The sequence below is a fragment of the Gadus chalcogrammus genome, chromosome 15 (genome assembly GCF_026213295.1).
Source record: "Gadus chalcogrammus isolate NIFS_2021 chromosome 15, NIFS_Gcha_1.0, whole genome shotgun sequence".
NCBI lineage: Eukaryota > Metazoa > Chordata > Actinopteri > Gadiformes > Gadidae > Gadus > Gadus chalcogrammus.
Genome location: NC_079426.1, coordinates 3,683,933 through 3,701,035, shown reverse-complemented (window position 1 = coordinate 3,701,035; position 17,103 = coordinate 3,683,933). Strand labels below are relative to the sequence as shown.

At 45.0% G+C, this 17,103-nt stretch overlaps 1 protein-coding gene across 1 annotated transcript in view; it reads right to left on the bottom strand.

Annotated features, from left to right (window-relative positions):
* The window catches only part of LOC130405009 (proteasome activator complex subunit 4B-like), a 30,805-nt gene extending 14,655 nt beyond the window's left edge, over window positions 1–16,150 (bottom strand). Inside the window, 25 exon segments of the mRNA XM_056609965.1 lie at window positions 422–478; window positions 587–642; window positions 974–1,069; window positions 1,176–1,333; window positions 2,283–2,498; window positions 2,995–3,062; window positions 3,309–3,378; window positions 3,483–3,581; window positions 4,073–4,223; window positions 4,586–4,650; window positions 4,759–4,848; window positions 5,030–5,216; window positions 6,097–6,362; window positions 7,364–7,456; window positions 7,560–7,682; window positions 8,071–8,145; window positions 8,427–8,490; window positions 8,596–8,745; window positions 10,418–10,462; window positions 11,914–11,970; window positions 13,926–14,042; window positions 14,357–14,497; window positions 15,464–15,527; window positions 15,530–15,607; window positions 15,610–16,150. Of these exon segments, the coding sequence (XP_056465940.1) occupies window positions 422–478; window positions 587–642; window positions 974–1,069; window positions 1,176–1,333; window positions 2,283–2,498; window positions 2,995–3,062; window positions 3,309–3,378; window positions 3,483–3,581; window positions 4,073–4,223; window positions 4,586–4,650; window positions 4,759–4,848; window positions 5,030–5,216; window positions 6,097–6,362; window positions 7,364–7,456; window positions 7,560–7,682; window positions 8,071–8,145; window positions 8,427–8,490; window positions 8,596–8,745; window positions 10,418–10,462; window positions 11,914–11,970; window positions 13,926–14,042; window positions 14,357–14,497; window positions 15,464–15,527; window positions 15,530–15,607; window positions 15,610–15,670 (2,647 nt within the window). The 5' untranslated portion in view covers window positions 15,671–16,150.
* Window positions 16,151–17,103: the final 953 nt, after the last annotated feature.

Sequence of the window (17,103 nt, the reverse complement as noted above, 5' to 3'; positions counted from 1 at the left end):
CCGTTGTTTACTGGGATGAGAGACGGTGGATCAGGGATTTTTCAATTTGGCATGATATCTAGGGGGTGTGACGATTCACTCAGCTCACGATTCGATACGATACATGATATAGGGGTGTGACGATTCACTGAGCTCACGATTCGATACACGATATCGGGTTCACGATTTGATATTATAACGACGTTTTGAACAAAACTTGAATGAAGAAAATGTATGTTGTTTATTTTAAAGACACAAAATATGAAAAACAATGCCATTTTCCCTATGTTTCCATTTCTTGTGAAATTGTGTTATAGTAACATGGTATAGACTAATCCTCATGTCATAAATGGCAATAAACAAAATGTTCATCCTTAGTCTATTAATTTTTAAGTGCAAACTTATATCCATAAATAAAGTATGAAAAAAACATTCAACTTACGAAGCAGCTGCCTCATCACACGACAGATGGCGTCCCTGTAGTTCTCCCTGGACACATCTGCAGACAGGGAGCGACACGGTTAGTCCACAGGACTTGGGCGCTACCACTACACTATGTGGAACACGACCTTGGCTTTTTCCGCCCGGTTCCCCTTGAGGCCCTTACCGTACTCCCTACCGATGTAGAGGCGAGTCTCCTCCAGATTCACCATACTCTGAACCCTAGGGATGAGAGGAGGTGGCGCAAAGTCATGCGTGACCGTCACAAGTGGTAGAACTGAGAATAGAAGGTCCTTTGGTCAAGAAATATTAAAAGCGAGGAAGGGTCCCCTATGCTAGGAATAGAGATCGTAAAAACAGGAATGAAGGGGAAGCTCATTTGTTTGAGCTGTTAAAATGCATTAATGCACTAGACCACTTTGAATGGTTCGCTAGATAATCTCCCTCTTGCCTCTCCACACTAAACACTAATCGTGGCATAATTTGTTGCTGGCGCTTGACTCCTCTTCGGTGAATAGTGTTGTGTGTACACATTTGTATTGCAGCCGCTCACAGTTCAGAGACTGGCTCTCCTTTCAGGGGAGGCATCAGGCTCCCAGCTCCCAAGAGGCAGTGCTGAACGATGGCCAAACTCTGCAGGACGTCCTCCCTGGAACCCACAAAGTTAACCACCCGTTAAAACCGCATCCATCAGCACAGATAAAAACGTTCATAATTCATAACAGCAGATATTAACGAGGTGGTTGATTCATTACCGGCTCATCTCCAGCTCTCCCTGCGAGAACCTCTGGAGGCGCTGCAGTTCCGGCTGGAGGATGAGGTCCAGGATGTAGAAGGCGAACGAGGTCTCCTCCACGCAGGGCACGTGCCACTGGATGTCAAGGTTCCACAGGTCCCCGGGCCGGCCCCAGTCCTGCACGCCGGGCGACGACGCAAAAGCACAAAGAGACACCGATCAGCGCTGGGTCACACTGCGTGTGGTGTGACCCGACTGAGAGTTACGCCTGGCGAGGAGTCAAATCTCGTTCGGTCTTCTTCTTATTATTAGGTACGATACCCCGGAGAGAATATAGCACCACTAGAGTCAAGTTGTACGACCATGGTCACAGCAATTTGGATTGACCCGTTCACTTGGCAGACTCTCTTTCTTTATGGAAGCGGAGGCTGCTTTATGAATGGTTGATTAAACACAACCCATTGTAGGTCTGCACTACAGCCATCTATTCTGAGAACCAGCCAGAAAGGAACCTCGTCTTGTCCACTATGCAGAAAAGAGGTTAACCACCTTAGAAACCCACTACAACGGAAACGTTTTGGATTTCGACAATAAAGACAAACATAAGCCCTTTTTGTGTCTGAGTGGACACTTTTAGTATTTTGCGGTGGGCTGCCTTTGTGTCGCATGGGGTGTGGTTTGCATCATTTGTTGCTTTCCTAACAGATCCGTTGCTATATTGGAGAGCTTTGTATAATACTCTGCCCTGTTTGGTATACACAAGAATGTGATACAATGCATTCCACTTGCATCAAATAAATACTGGGTGCAAGCGCTCTGCAAGAATTCTGCTTGCGATTTAAATAAGGAAGTAAAGAAGTAAAAAAAAATACATCGATACTACATCCCTATAATGCTGTATAATACGGAAATACCACATTTAAGTTTCAAATGTTGACAGTTTCAGAGTAGCACATTTGAAAGACAAAGGGCCACCAAGCCTGTAAAGAATCTAAAGAACCGCAATTAGTAAGGGTGCAGTTTCAAGAAGAGTCTTTTTTACATTAAGATTTCTTTAGCTGTGAATAACATGCAACCCCTTATCCGACTCTGTGCGCGTGCGTGCGTGCGTGCGTGCGTGCGTCACCCTGATGGGCAGCCGGTCCCTGGAGTGCTGGTGGAAGCCACCGGGCATGCTGCAGTACTCGGTGGGGTAGATGAGTGCGGTGGAGCGCAGGATGTGGTGGAGCATGTTGCAGGCCAGGGTGTAGCCCTGCTTGCACTTGAGGCGAAGAGTGAGCTGCAGGATCTGCACCAGCTGTGTCCGGTAGGGCAGGACCTTGTCCCCGTCCACACGGGTCACCTGGAAGGGGGGGGGTGGAGAGATGGCCATCGTGAGCGTCCAGCAAACTCAGATCTTGTCAAATGGTTATTGCTTGTTCCGTCTACATTTTAATTTTGGATACTTCTGCTAATAATTCGGCACTATGTGTATTTAATAATGTATTAGTACTAGTATAATACATTTTAGTATCGCATTTTATAACCGTATGATATAATATATTAGTATTATATTAATGTATCTGGTTCTGATACGAGTTATGGAATAGAATATAATTCTTTATTGTCATTGCACAGGATACAAAGAAATTGGATGGCAGCCCTCTTGGTGCTTTATAAAAATAGATATAGTTATGCATAAAATATAAAACAATACTTTGCTGTTGTGATTTATGTTTTCTTTCAGGTTTTGTCTGCACTAGTAGATGGGTTGGGGGCTGCAGCAGGCAAGCATTCCCCGGCAGTGGACTTGTCTTTGCATGCGCACAATGAACTAAGTTTCTCGGGCTCCAACATACCTCGGAGAGCAGCTGGAGATTCCACAGCAGCTCCTTGTCCAGCTCCTCCTCGTTCAACACCTCCTCATCTGGGGAAGCGATGCAGTGTGCAGAGAATGACTAACCAGGAAGCTTCCCAGATAGTGCTGCATTGGTCTAGTGTGCGCGGTTTCAGATGTGCTTTAATGCAAGCGTTGGAAAACGACTGATCCAAGCCATTCGCAACGTTGCTTTATTGGAACTGATGTACTGTGAGCTGCTGCTTAACCAGTGTGAATGAGGCGGGACGCCAATACCGTTCGCGTGTCTCTGGTGAATATGACTCGTCCACTTACTGACAGCTATCTGGTTTATGGCGTTGCAGCAGTGCGGCACGAAGCGCTTCAAGGCCTCCACGGGGTTACACTGCGAACAGGAGAAGCAGAGGCGTGAGAACCGCGACAACGCAAGGAGACACTAGCTGTCCGTCTGCCTGTGTGTGTGTGCGTGTAAGTGTGTGTGCGCGTTACCTTGGAGGCCGCCCTGCACATGTCCGCCACCATCCTCCCAGCCACACGGGTCTCAAAGATGTTGGTGGTGGCAAAGTTGAACACCTTTTTCAGCGCCACCTGCACAAATCAAACCAGACACGTGTCAATATACTAGAAGGTATCAATCAGTGTTTCCCCCAGCAGTGTATGGTTAAGGCGGCCCCCTTAACAACAATAGGGCCCCGCCTTGACTACCAATGTATAAAAACATATATCTATATAAAAAAGTTGTTTTTTATTTCTTTTCATATATTTGTTTTTATTATTATGCAATCACAAGTAGAAGTTCAAAACTCTCGTAGGGAAAGAAAACATACTTCCACCAACTATAAATTGGTGGAAGTATGTATAAATAAAGGTAAATAATGCATCGGTAATACTGAAACGGCGGTCCATTTTCTGGGGGAAACACTGATCAACACACTAGATAGGTGTGTGTTACAGACAGAGAGCCAGACAGAGAGAGCACAGGAGAGAGAGAGAGCGCAGGAGAGAAGGAGCGATGGAGATGAGGAGGAGCAGAAAGACAGAAATAGAGAAGGGAAGGTAGGCGGGAAGGCGAGACTCGCCTTGAAGATCTCCAAGGAGCACTGGGTGAGGATGGTGCTGAAGGTGGAGGAGAGGCCCAGCTCCACCAGGCTCTCCAGGTGAGTCATCTTCTCCGTCTCCGTCTCCTCGCGAGTCTGCTCCAGAGTGCTGCTGTCTATCAGCGCAAAACACCTTGAAGAACGCACACACAGAGTTATTTACTGCCCCAGCTCCTGATAATAAATCAATCAATCAATCCTTTATTTAACCAGTAGGAAAACTCATTGAGATTAAAAACTCTGACAAGAATGACCAGGCCACGAAGGCAGCACTATGATAAACCACACTCAGCATCAGTTATTATAAAATACAAGATTAGGGACTATTAACACTATGTAACACACATAAACATTGAAAGGGGACAATGGAATTCAATGGATTGTACAAAGAAACTGTGTTAATGCTTTGCTAAACCAAGTAGTTAACACGTTTGTTTTTCATCAACCCTACAGAACCCAAAAATATCCAAGCAGCAAGAAATAAGATTAAAATACCTATCCATGAACTGAAGGACAAAGTCTTCAAATTCCGCTGAAGCTGAGCACAGCTTTCGCTCCACCTGAAATGCCGAAGGAGATTACAGATGTAACAATGCAATCCGGCTCCGGGGCCATGACTGCCGCCACGGTCAACAAAGACACAAACACACTTGCTAAGAGTGACTCACCTCCGTCAGGTCTGTCCGCTCATGCAGGGCAGAGGAGCAGTCGACCAAAGGCACCAGCGTCACAAACGTAGCGATGAACTGGAAGGTTATCTGCAGGGTCAGGGGTGATGACGTTCAGAGATTAACAGGCTGTCCTGGCTTCACTAAAACATCCGTATCCTGTATCATTTCTCAAAATGACGTCCGTGCATGGGTTCTACCCGGAGCACCGGAGCTCTGTGATCAGCGGGGGGGGGGGTGGGGGGGGGAGAGAAACGGGCGGGACACCCACCATGCACTTGCTGAAGTCGTTGGGGTCGACCCCAGGCAGGGCTCGGACCAGCAGGGGCAGCATGTGAGTGGGCCCCTCGGGGAAACGCTGGCCCCCAGACACCAGGCTCCGGGCCACGCCGATCATGCAGCTGAGGGTGGCAGTCAGCTGGTGGGGCTCCGTCAGGGTCTCCATGGCGGGGTAGGTCCTGTCAATCAAAGACCACATTCATCATCATCATCATCATCCTCATCGTCATCATCCTCATCGTCCTGAGAAGGAGGAGGTAAGGATGATAAGACGGACATTGTACCGTCTGTCCTGTGAGTTTCATTAGGAGTAAAAACGTATTGAAAATACATTATCGTAAATCTTCCGAGGGAACAAATGATTGACACTTCTAACGATGTCCAATGTTGAAATGCTCAAATTTAAAATAAAGTACCAAAACGTTCCAACGTATTTTATCGTATACATCTGATGGTTGACACATTAATCTATACATTGTGCAAACTGGGAGCAATGGAAGGTTGGGGACGCATGTGGTAGAGGCCTTTGGGAAATGGAAAAACAAAAGGAATTACGTCATGGTCACACCGTCCAAGTTGTTGTATAAATATCATTGCCCGGAGAAACCAAAGTGAGACAACCATTCATATCTTCAGTGTTTGTCGTTGTCTGTTGTAGTTCTTTCAATTGTCTCTTTTTCCTCTCCCTGACTGTAGGCAACCAATGAGAGCTCATCAGATTTCACAGTTTCCCACACATGTAATGGAGACTAATGTAATCCTATTCCTCCTCTGGTAATCAAGAGGCATAAGCGTTCATCATTTCCAAAACACAACAGGTCTGAAGCACCACTTTAAAAACAAAGCGTCACCAGCCCAACTCACTCAGTCTTCAGAAATGTAAAAGGACAATGGAATCAAGGGGCCTTAGGGTTCTAATTAAAAACAACCACACCAACACTAAGCCATACACACTCTTCTTACTTTCCAAACACTGAAAGTGAAAACGGCCCATCTCAAAATAAACAGAAAAAAAAAAATGGAATCAAATGGAATCGTCCCCCCCACATCACCACTCACTTCTCCAGCACCGGGGGGATGACCAGCTCGGGCCTCATGAGGGCCAGGTTCTGCAGGGCCTGGGCCGCGTCGAGGCTGCCCGTCTTGCTGAACATGGCCAGCAGCACCGGCTGCATCATGCTCTGCACAAAGTCCGTGATGTTCTCCTCCGTGAGCTTGTGGCTCTCAGGCACCGGCGTGAGCCAGGTGGGCTTGCGGTAGCGCTCGCGGTGCAGACGCCGCACCACGGCGGCGGGAAGCCTCTGGAGGAGCTTCATCAGCTTCATCTGGAGGAGAGGAGCAGACGGAGGAACGCATTGTGAGACATAGGGCAGAGAGTGCCAGGGTACGGCCGCCTGGCCTTCAGAAGAGACAGGACGCACTGAGCTGTAAGGGAGGGTAGCAGAGAACCATGTGGAGGACACGGACACACGGAGACACACACACACACACACACACACACACACACACACACACACACACACACACGCTTAAAGATTATACTGAATGTCTATCTTTCATCAAGGAAATGGAGACTCTTGTTTTGCGGGGGTTTGTGTTTTGATTGCATGGCAGGGGTTCGTGTTTTGATTTACGTGTAACCTACACTTTAGTATCTGTGTTCTCTGGGACCCGCTATCCATTCGAGTGGATACATTTTGTATTAAGCAGCATGAGTAATGCGAGTCACTGTCAACTGATTTGTGATTCCATTTAATTTGTTGGAGATTGATTGTCTTTTTGGGAAGCATGCTTACAATGAAGGAATGGTGGCATTCCTGTATTTATTCTGGCATGAAAATCTATAAAGGGCGAGTAATTGATATACTATTGTTTCGGGTTTTTTTGGGGGGTGGGTGCATTCCTTCAATAAGAGATTATTCGCACGCAGAACAGATTGCAAAACACTGTTTACATGAAAGGAGAATGCTGCTGAGAGAAATATTGTCGCTTAGGTTTCCCGGCACTAGTTCAGAGAGTAAACACTGAACTTCCCCCTGGAAAAGATTACATGTCTTGTCTATGAACACGGATCCCGGAGTGGATGGAGGGGGCGAGTGGGCCCTGAAAAAAGAAAGGCATGTAGCATGATCCTAATGACTTTTAATAGCACCCCCACGGTGCTGTAAACACACTCATGTCATTTCCTATCACTCCGGGTTTTCTGGAAGCAACAGAATCTTTCTGGAAAACTCCAGAAGATTTTTCTATGATCCATTTTTTTCTTTAGTGAAATGGTTTCTTCCATTGTCCACGAACACATAGGAAGAAGTGAAAAACACCTCACCAGCCAGCGGCCATGATTGGAGGGGTGGAAGAAGGAGGTGATGCTGTTGAAAAGGCCACTGAGCTGGGCCTGGGCTTGCTGGCTCGGTCCTCCCTGGATGTTATGAACAGCAGATGTTATGAACAGCAGATGTTATGAACAAGGCACGATAAGCTTATATGATAAGAAGAGGCCGCTGTGAAAGCCATTCACTGACCAGTAGGGATGAAACCCAGAGGACTACGTGGCTGATGTCGTAGGCGTTGGCTGCGTATCGCTGGACCAGCATCTGACTGCTCCCCACAGGGAGATTCAGACTCCTCAGGATTCGGGTGAAAATCTATAATGGGAGACGAAACAACATTAAACACACGTTTTTGTAATTGCTGGAAATGACGGTTCTCATATCTAAAAGAGGATGTGTTGTAATACATCTTTGAGTTTTGGTGAAGTGCAAAGTGAACGCTCTGCAACACATGTAATACCGGTATATTAAGAAATAGTTCAGATCTCAAAAAATGTGACTACAGAGTTGCATACACATGACGCAATGCATCCACCTGTGACCATTAATCATGTCAACAGACGGCAGATAGTTGGTTTCTCTGGCAGCAAGGTTATAAACCCCATCAGCCCGTGATTAGCACACAGTGCCACAAACACCCAAATAAATAAGGTCGCAGATGACAGCAAAGATTTGCACAGAGGTGAGTGAATGCGGCGCTAACCTTTGGGATGTAAGGGTCCCAGTCGATGTAGCCGATGTTGTCGTTGGCCAGGCGGGCAAAGAGATTGACCAGATGCTGCAAAGCGAAGAAAAGATAGAACTCACACACTGGGAACATGGTTAACCTTGTAGAGCATGCACTAGAGGTCTTCAAGGGCACAAGATGATCCAAAATTATCATTTCCCAGGTGTTTACCGGCGAATTAGATTAGAGATTTGAAAACGAATTAACAGATTTTTTTTGGATCCGATCATTTTGATCTCGGATCCTAGGGTTCAGGTAGACCCGTGGTCCTCTAGCCTGCACCACTCCATTCATTCACTGCTATGAACAAGTAGGAGAACGCATGTACTCACCACCTCCCAGCTGGGGAGATTTTGCACAGAGGCCCACAAGCCGGTCAGCTCATCGAACCACAACCTGTCAGAACAAGAATCTCTCAGTAAAAAGGCTCCACACCCGTGTGCTAGATCCCCATATGCGTCCATTGTGGATGCTGTTTTAAGTGGGACTGTGTCTCCTCACTTGAAGCCCTTGTGGTGGAGGTGTGGGGGCAGGGTGGTCGGCAGGAAGAGGTCAAAGTAGCTGATGGCTCTCTGCATGGTGACGTCGAAGGGGCAGAGCAGCGGCCTCCACTCCTCCAACATCTCCTGGGTGGCCGACTCTGGGAAATATCTAGAAAGGGAGACGTACATGCGCATGAGCACTGGCTTCTTTCCCTTTGGTTATAACGTGGATAGTTCCGGTCCATCATTCTGACTGCCTCAAAGCTGTTGTGAAATACTCAAGACGCCACCTGTGAGCGCATAACAACTGACTTCTAGTATTAATGTGCCACCAACATAACCAAGTATGCTAGCCTGGTTTAATCCTTTGCATCTTGCCTAACGAACCCCCAGAGCTGAACTAAAACCCCCGCAAACCATCTCGTGGGTCATTGCTTCATTTTACATGACGTCAATTCAGGATCTCCATCTGATAAAGAAGTTACCGAGACATACACCCAATATTGGAGATGTATGGCAGCTGTTGCAGGAGGACGTCTGTTTATGGACCCTTGTGTACTAACAGACACCAAAGTGCTACGTGCTGTACTGCCGCATTGTCCGGAGGCTATCAAGATCAGTGGGAACAAAGGCCATATGTGTAAAGGGAAGCGTGTGAAGGTTAGACTAGCCAAGAGTTTTCCCAGTATCGTTTCTTGAATAAATCCTGCGGCACAAGAAAGCTCAGCCTCACTCGTGGCTGATTTTACGCGTTCATCATGTGCTCCTGTAAAACCCAGGGTGCCCATTCAGCACGCAGCCTCTGTGGACGACTTGAGGGCCTTTTGTTGGCCGCTGCCAACGCAGCACACGTCCCAGAGCCCCGTCCACACACAGCGGCACTGCAGCCTGCCGTACAATCACTCTCCCCTCTCGTAGTGACAGGAAACTGTCACACGACCGAATTAGACGAGATAATAGGATTATCGGCCTAAGTGCAAGCGGAGAGACGCTGCCCTGGCACTTGAGACATGTTCCGCCACGGATATGCACACACGACGGCGGCCGCCACAACGGAGGACCTGCTGATGGGGGCGAAGCCGCGTTTTGTGTGGCGTAAACGTCCTGAGTGAGACAGGATATAAAGGCTGCTTCACTGACTGTAGTGTATGAAGTGTAGTGCAATACATGCAAAATAGGAGGGCAAAAGTGTAGTGCATTTTTTGATGATTCCAGGCTTCATAAGGGGAATACTTTTGCAAGTTCTGGTCAACTTAATACATAAAGAGAACAATAAACAACTTTTGATTAAGGGATTAAAAACAGCCATGACTACAGGGACAGACAGGCCCAGGGAGGTGAACCTGTGATATTCCAATATAGTTTCTAACTATATTAAACACTTGCAACTCACAGCAAAGCGAAGACATTGACAGTAAATGCTTCACTTTCAGGGGACATTTGTTAAGTTAACAGGCAACATTTTTAAAAATCCTTCATGACAGGTCACTGCTAATAATGGTGTTAATATTATTGCATTCTACAGTATATTGGATAGGACAGAAGTGACGCAACATGGGATCTTGTTTATATAATGCTACAATGTGATTGGACAACACCAAAAAGCCGTACTTGGCCATGACGTCCCCCCCGATTCCCCCAGGGTATGATAAGCTCCTCCCTACGGTGTGCTGTGTGTAGTCCATTGTAAGCGATGACTTTGCATAACCAAAATCCTACAAGTCAATCACGCCGAAATTTTGCCAAGAAATTGTCCACACAGAACCACAACCATGTGACCATTCAAATAGAAATCAAACAATGAAATTATGAAACATTGTAAGTAAGCAAGATGTACTCACGGTCTGCAGCTCTTGACTAGCGTTTTCAGAACATTTTCCACAGAGCTGGAAAGAAAAGAGAGAAAGAGGAACACGGTGAGATGCCAACACCAAAATACCACGTTAAATCAACATGAACAGTTCTGGAGAAACAATGACCACACCAATGCAATTAGACTGAGTCTGACTGCATGCACACATCAATTCCTTCCACAGCTCATCAGTGTACAGTGAAACACCGTAGATAAAAACACGAACATAAGGGACAGGCGTGTAGTAAGTAAACAGTGAAACAATGAAGCTACAACACTAAGGATTTATGTCACCAAAATAACCCAAAAAATTGGATTGCTGTCACAGATTGTTAACACAACCATTTCCCCTAACTCATGGAGCAATAGCATGGATCTATGCTGTTTGTCAACACTTGGTTGACTTACAGCAATAAGAAGCTGTTTGGAATGTGTATCTGCTTCTGTTTATCTGCCAGAACTGATTAAGCTTTGATACGTCTGTGAACTCTTAAACTGTTTATCCTCAACCATTGGCTGGCAAAGGTACAATTCTGGTCACATGACATGGCTGAAAGCTCTAGACACATCACCCTAAATACCCCCCCCCCTATAACTACTACAATGCCTGGCTACAACCTCCCCACCCCTCAACCACAACAACAGTTTCACCTCATCCATGCATTTCCAGAGGAGCTTCAATGAAAGGTAGTCAGATCCAGGGTGCCCTCTACAATATTCCCATACAAACATTTCGCATATAGGTTTGGCTCGATGTTTTACTGCAATGTGGTCCATAAAACAAGCCTACCAGCCAGAATACAGCTAACCTCAAGTTCAAATCAGTGCTGAAATGAGTGTGAGCCATCCTATTGCGAAAACACAGAGGCTAGGGGCTACCAAGAGATGAATCCCAACATAATACACTATGACCAAGAGCAAACCCTCACTTTCACCTTACTCGGTTCCTACGAGTTAAACAACTGTGTCAGGAACCTCCCCGTTATCCTTGGAAGTTTATAATTGGGCTCTAGACTATCTTTAGAAGCAGGGTGTTCAGCCATCACTATCATACAAGCAGGTGAGCCAAAAACCTAGTGAACAGACGTGAAAGCACTGTGGGTGTGTGAGTGGTTTCCGGTGTATTTCTTTACCTCTCACTAGCTTTGTTATGATTTGCTTTGAACAGAAATGTATGTTCAAGACAAATAAATTAAAATAAATTAACATTAAAATGGATATGGTTGAGATGGGCGGTGGGGTAGGAAGAAAGCATTTCAGTTAGCTGCAGTGCGACAGTCTCCAATATGAGTGGAATGTTAACATTGACATGGTATTGATTGTGCTCCCGTTACACTACCAAATTAAAAACGGTGGGGCCTGGTGCATTTGGTGCTTGTTTCGTTCTTTCTTTCTTTTTTTCTCATGCATCATTAAAACAGGTGCCGTAAAAAGGATGATTTCAAAAGTAACAAAAAATAACACAAAGAGAAGGATTGTCCTTACCACCTCTGAAACAATTTTATCATTATGAGTTTAGAGGAAGAGCGAGGCCGTGGAGAACTGAATATGAGAGGAGACAAAGGCATAAAGAACACGTTCAGCACATTCAACATGCTAATCATTTGAAATAGATATAACATGTAGCACAAGGCTAATCACCATCTTGTGCCTGGGTTAAAAGACATGTGTGGCGTCTACGGGCGTCGTGTGACTAAGGCCCGGCTATGAGTGAGTGCAGCTTGTTATTCTGCAACCGTAGCATTCCCCTCAGGGCACGGCAATGACAAACTACCAATGTTTCCATAGCACCATAGAAGAGCACCTCGCACTGCGGGCTGGGAAATGGAGTGAGGGAAGGTGGCCCATTCCGTCACCCATAGTGTTGCTATAGTGAGGCGTCATTTGAGGAACATCCAGAGTGTGTTGTGTTAGTGAGGAGTGAGAGTTTTTCTTCCATTGCAGTAAATGAAGAAAAAAAAAATACATTGCATTTATATGATAATCTGAGATATATAATTAACTGAAATTGAAAGGAGCAGTCATAACTACCTTCCTTGGGGAGATATGTTAAGCCGCTGCTAATTTCAGTGCCATTAATCAAATTTGAGGGATTAATAAAGGCAATTTGAACAAGTGGGAAATGGTCTGCAATGCTGTGGTGAATAATGAAAGGAAAATCAGGTTATATAAACTCCTTTTCAAAGAGGTCTATGGCGTTCCAGTCCTTTCTCTTTGGTACAGTGTAGTTTCCCGAGCTGAACAAGCACGGAGTCCCTAAAGGGACATGGACCAAACACATTTTGGAAAAAAAAAACATACTTCGGTTATCCAGAATTAGGTTTTGCTTTCCCCAGATAGCTTGACGCAAAACACGTTTTCCAAGACTTCGCAATAAGCCATGCGAGATATCACAAGACTTGAGTAAAAAAAGAAAAAAGTTAAATGTTGAAAATAACTGATGGATATTAAACAAATGGATAGCCATCTGAAGCCGGAAGCGAAAGGCACAGTCAGCAGTCCAAGTCGCCATGGGTCTAGCGCTAAGCAGTTGATTCAGACCTGGATCCGTCTCTTTTCCCCTCACGATATCATTGCTGTGGCTTTTCAATTCTAACACCACGGGATCCAGAGTACAGTCCCCCGCATCTTAAGACCGCTTTATTACAGAGCATGAATACCCTATATCTTTCTTACTTTAACCCGACAAGAACAATACACGGTGGCTCAATCATCAGTTCTTGACATAAAGTTGTGTTGATTAACATTCTTCTGTTGCATACAATCACGCCATTTCCCTGCGTATAGAAAAGGACTTTTAAGATAGAGTTTAATTAGCATGTCCAAATATTTTTTAAATAATGGTGGAGACTATATCGCCACTTGCCTGTCAAGGCGGTTTTTAATATGATGGTCTTTTGTTAGAACTGACATTCTGACGTTGTCTTGTAATAATAAAAATTCTCTTTTCCATGATAGACGTCATGCGATTCAAGTATGTTAGGCCTCTGTATCATGTTTTATTCCGTTGTTCTAATGCACATATAACAATGATAAACCTGCGAATGTTAGATAGAGAATTTTAGGTGTCTTGCGGCTCTCTGAACGACAATTTGAGGGAGTCAACTTCTAGGATACAGCCCTTCTCTGGGTAGCAGAACTTTTTTCCTCTATCATTTTCAAACGTCCCTTTAGAGGAACTGTTAACTGTTTGAGTAATCAGCGGAGAACATAGTATTATCAAATCTATTTTGACACACCAACTAAAGTGGCTTTACAGATAATGTAAGTGAAACTGTACTTCTGTTTTTTTCAAGTGGGGATAAGCCACTGGGACAATGGAATACCATTTTAGTTTGCCCAATTTAATTGGTAAAACAGTTGACAGACAACTCAGATAATTTCTCGCCATTAACATTTCTGGATTGCTGGGAATAGCCCATCAAATTGGTAACACTTCAGCACCAATACTCAACCAATATCAGAAAGAGTCCCCCTCCCAAAAGACTGGGGCTTACTTGGGGAACCAGTTGAGGCCCAGGTGCTCCGTCTTTGAGTAGAGGATGCGCTCCTGCAGTTCGTACAGTGGCCTCCAGGGCAGCTCCAAGTCCTCCCTTGAGAGTAGCTCTCTTTTTCTGTTGGAGTGATCATTCGGTCAGTCAGCAAAATCTTCAGACAGTTAAATCTGACAGGCTGGACAACTACCGTCAATCTTGAGTGACAAAAATACCACAATTGTGCATGGAATTCTGGCCATAATTAACATGGAGAACAAAGTGTGTTGTTATGATTATTATTATTATAACATCATTGCATGTAGATCCTATTTAAAAACTCCCACCAAAGTCTAAAATTGTATTGAAAGCAATTAAGATAAGACGACCGCGTAACCATGCTAGGAGAGTGAGGGGACGTAAGTTTTGATGATGCTGTTGAAACTAATTCTTACTTGAGGAGGTTGATGAGGAGACGCGCAAGACCTTGCATCATGCTGATCTCCAGCTTGGGGATAGTGACTAGCTCGTAGAGCAGCTTGATGAAGAGAACATGGTCCTCTTTGCTGAACTTCCGTCCATACAGACGCATGTACCTACACAGCAAGGGTCATAGATTTGAAAGATTAATGGCTGAGTTCAAGCAATGAACAATTCAATGAATACACCATAAAAGTTCCTCCTGGTCAACACCTGAGGAAAACGAGGACAACATGGAAACATTGTTGTTTTTACATTATTCAATGGGTAACTTTGGAAGGCGTTCAGCATTGAATACGATTCAAGCATCCTATTGGAATGTATTTTGTTAGTTATATCAGATTGTTTCATCCACTATATAAACTATAATGTCCCTCACTCAATAGTGAGTGACCTTTCCACATGCTTTTGTTTACAATCCTTGGAAGGATCATGAACAGACCTCCCCTTTCGATTTCCATTTCAAGCAGACCATGACTCACTCTAAAGTGGGCTTTGGCCAACAAGAGGACTGGGAGGGATTCAGGACATGCATGAACCTATGGCATTACAATTTTGTGAACAGAGCAACGACATGGTCCTTCAACTTATCTCTTTCTGTGTGCATTTGAAGATATGTTATTGTATGCAATAACATTTGAGATATAAATAGGCAACAGTCGAAATAATTAAAAAAAAAAGTTTATTTAAAAAGAAAAAGCATTATTATGTATTATACAGGGTATGGGAAACGACAGAAGTGAAAGCAACACTGGACCCTGTTTACATAATGCTACATTGTGATTGGGCATCATCAAATAGCCATACTTGGATGTTATTCCCCCCCCTGAGGGTATAATAAGCTCTTCCGTATTTTTTAGTGTGTGTCAAGAGGTCTTGTGTGCTATGACTTTGCATAACCTGAATCCTACAACTCACACGTCAAAGTTAAACAAGTGGATGTGGCTGAACGAAAAAAAACACGATACGAGCAATCAGCCTAAAAAGAGATTACACACATATGTCTGTATCATATTGTCTTTATCCTTTAAGCGTTAGATCAAATAGGTCTCAGACTATACTTGAGGTGGATCAACACTTACGTGGAGAGTCTCCTTGTCCAAAACAGAACCCCCGGCCATAGCTCCCTCAGCTGCACGGCTCGGACAGGTTCCCTTTGATCTTAGCCAGGATGTCATTGGACTCAGAGTCGAGTTTATCCGCATAGGGCAGGAGCTTGTTATAACGATGTCCTTCTGGGGAACGAATCCTAAAGTGTCCGACGCGACTTGTTTCATGTTACGACTCATACAACTTAAAGCTAACCCACTAGCGTTAGCTAATAGAGTCCCGTTTTCTCTTGGCTACCGCTGCACGGAGCTATGCTATGCTATGTGGCTAATGTAACAGGTAACTCAGAGCTCCCGACTAGCCACGACCATTTAACAACTAATCAACACGGCTAGCATGAACTCAGAGCTCAAACCACAAGTTATCTCCAGACAGCTGAATTACACCGGGCTGTTATGATCCCCATTCATGATACTGGATACGCTAGAATGTGGAAGCTAGCGGAAAATAAGTCAACAATGGAAAGGCGTTGGCACCTGAAAATACAATCATATGCTGGCTCTTTGAAGCCTGGCCCCAATATCTAACTGTTTGGCTAAAGGTAGCTCGCTAAAAGAAACACACAGTCATCTAAATCCCGAGGACTGTCACTGCTGAGGGATTGTCCAACTGCTGCAAAGTGCATCCGACACCCGACATCCGACGTCTGCTAGTCACCAGGCTCGTCATATCCGCTAGACGCGAAAACTACAACTCAAGTCATATCCGCTATTTTCTACACAGTTCGCCCCATGGTTCGCCCCCTTTCTGAACGACTCAGGAAGATAATTTCCAATTCATTTCACGCCGCTGACGTTTCCGAAAATCCGTGTAGGCCTACAAAGATTATTAACCCACTGAACCCACTACGAACCCACTGCGATATGACCATAAAACGTTTGATACAAGACTTTGTCGTTATTTTGATGATGGAACTACACATCGACGGGTCTCAGATGTTAGGTAGGTAGTTGGCACCATCTCCTGGTAAAAGAAGAATACACTTCAGTACAGACTACGTTGTGATGTGGTATCTAGGCAACCTCTTGTATCATGAGCAGAGGGTACCTCCCACAACATGGATATGCTTCTTTTACCTTTATCCTAGCATATTTGAAACGTAGTCAGTTAAACATATCTCTGCGGGGCGAACACTTTATTATTGACCCTAAGAAAAATGATCGCAGAGAAATTTACTTTTACGTGCGACCAGTTGTCATCTCACCGGCAGATAGCGTGCTCTCCGACTCACTGTGTCACACAACATGGAGGCAAAGAACTGCTCTGTTACAACCTGAAAGACCTTAACCAGGAGGTCGGTCAAATCCACACAGTGCTGCTGCTTTAGTACACTTATTATTTATTTAAATTCTGTAATTCATCTACGCTAACGTGTGTGTGTGTGTGTGTGGTGTGCTGTGGTGTGTGTGTGTGTGGTGTGTGTGTGTGTGTGTGTCTGTGTGTGTGTGTGTGTGTGTGTGTGTGTGTGTGTGTGCGTGCGTGCGTGTGTGCGTGTGTGCGTGTGTGTATGTGTGTGTGCATGACACAGCCCCTGGCATTAACGGGCCACCATGGTGAGATCTCTGCGATGGTGTTTGGGAGACGTGACACGCAGGTCCTACTCTGCTCTGCC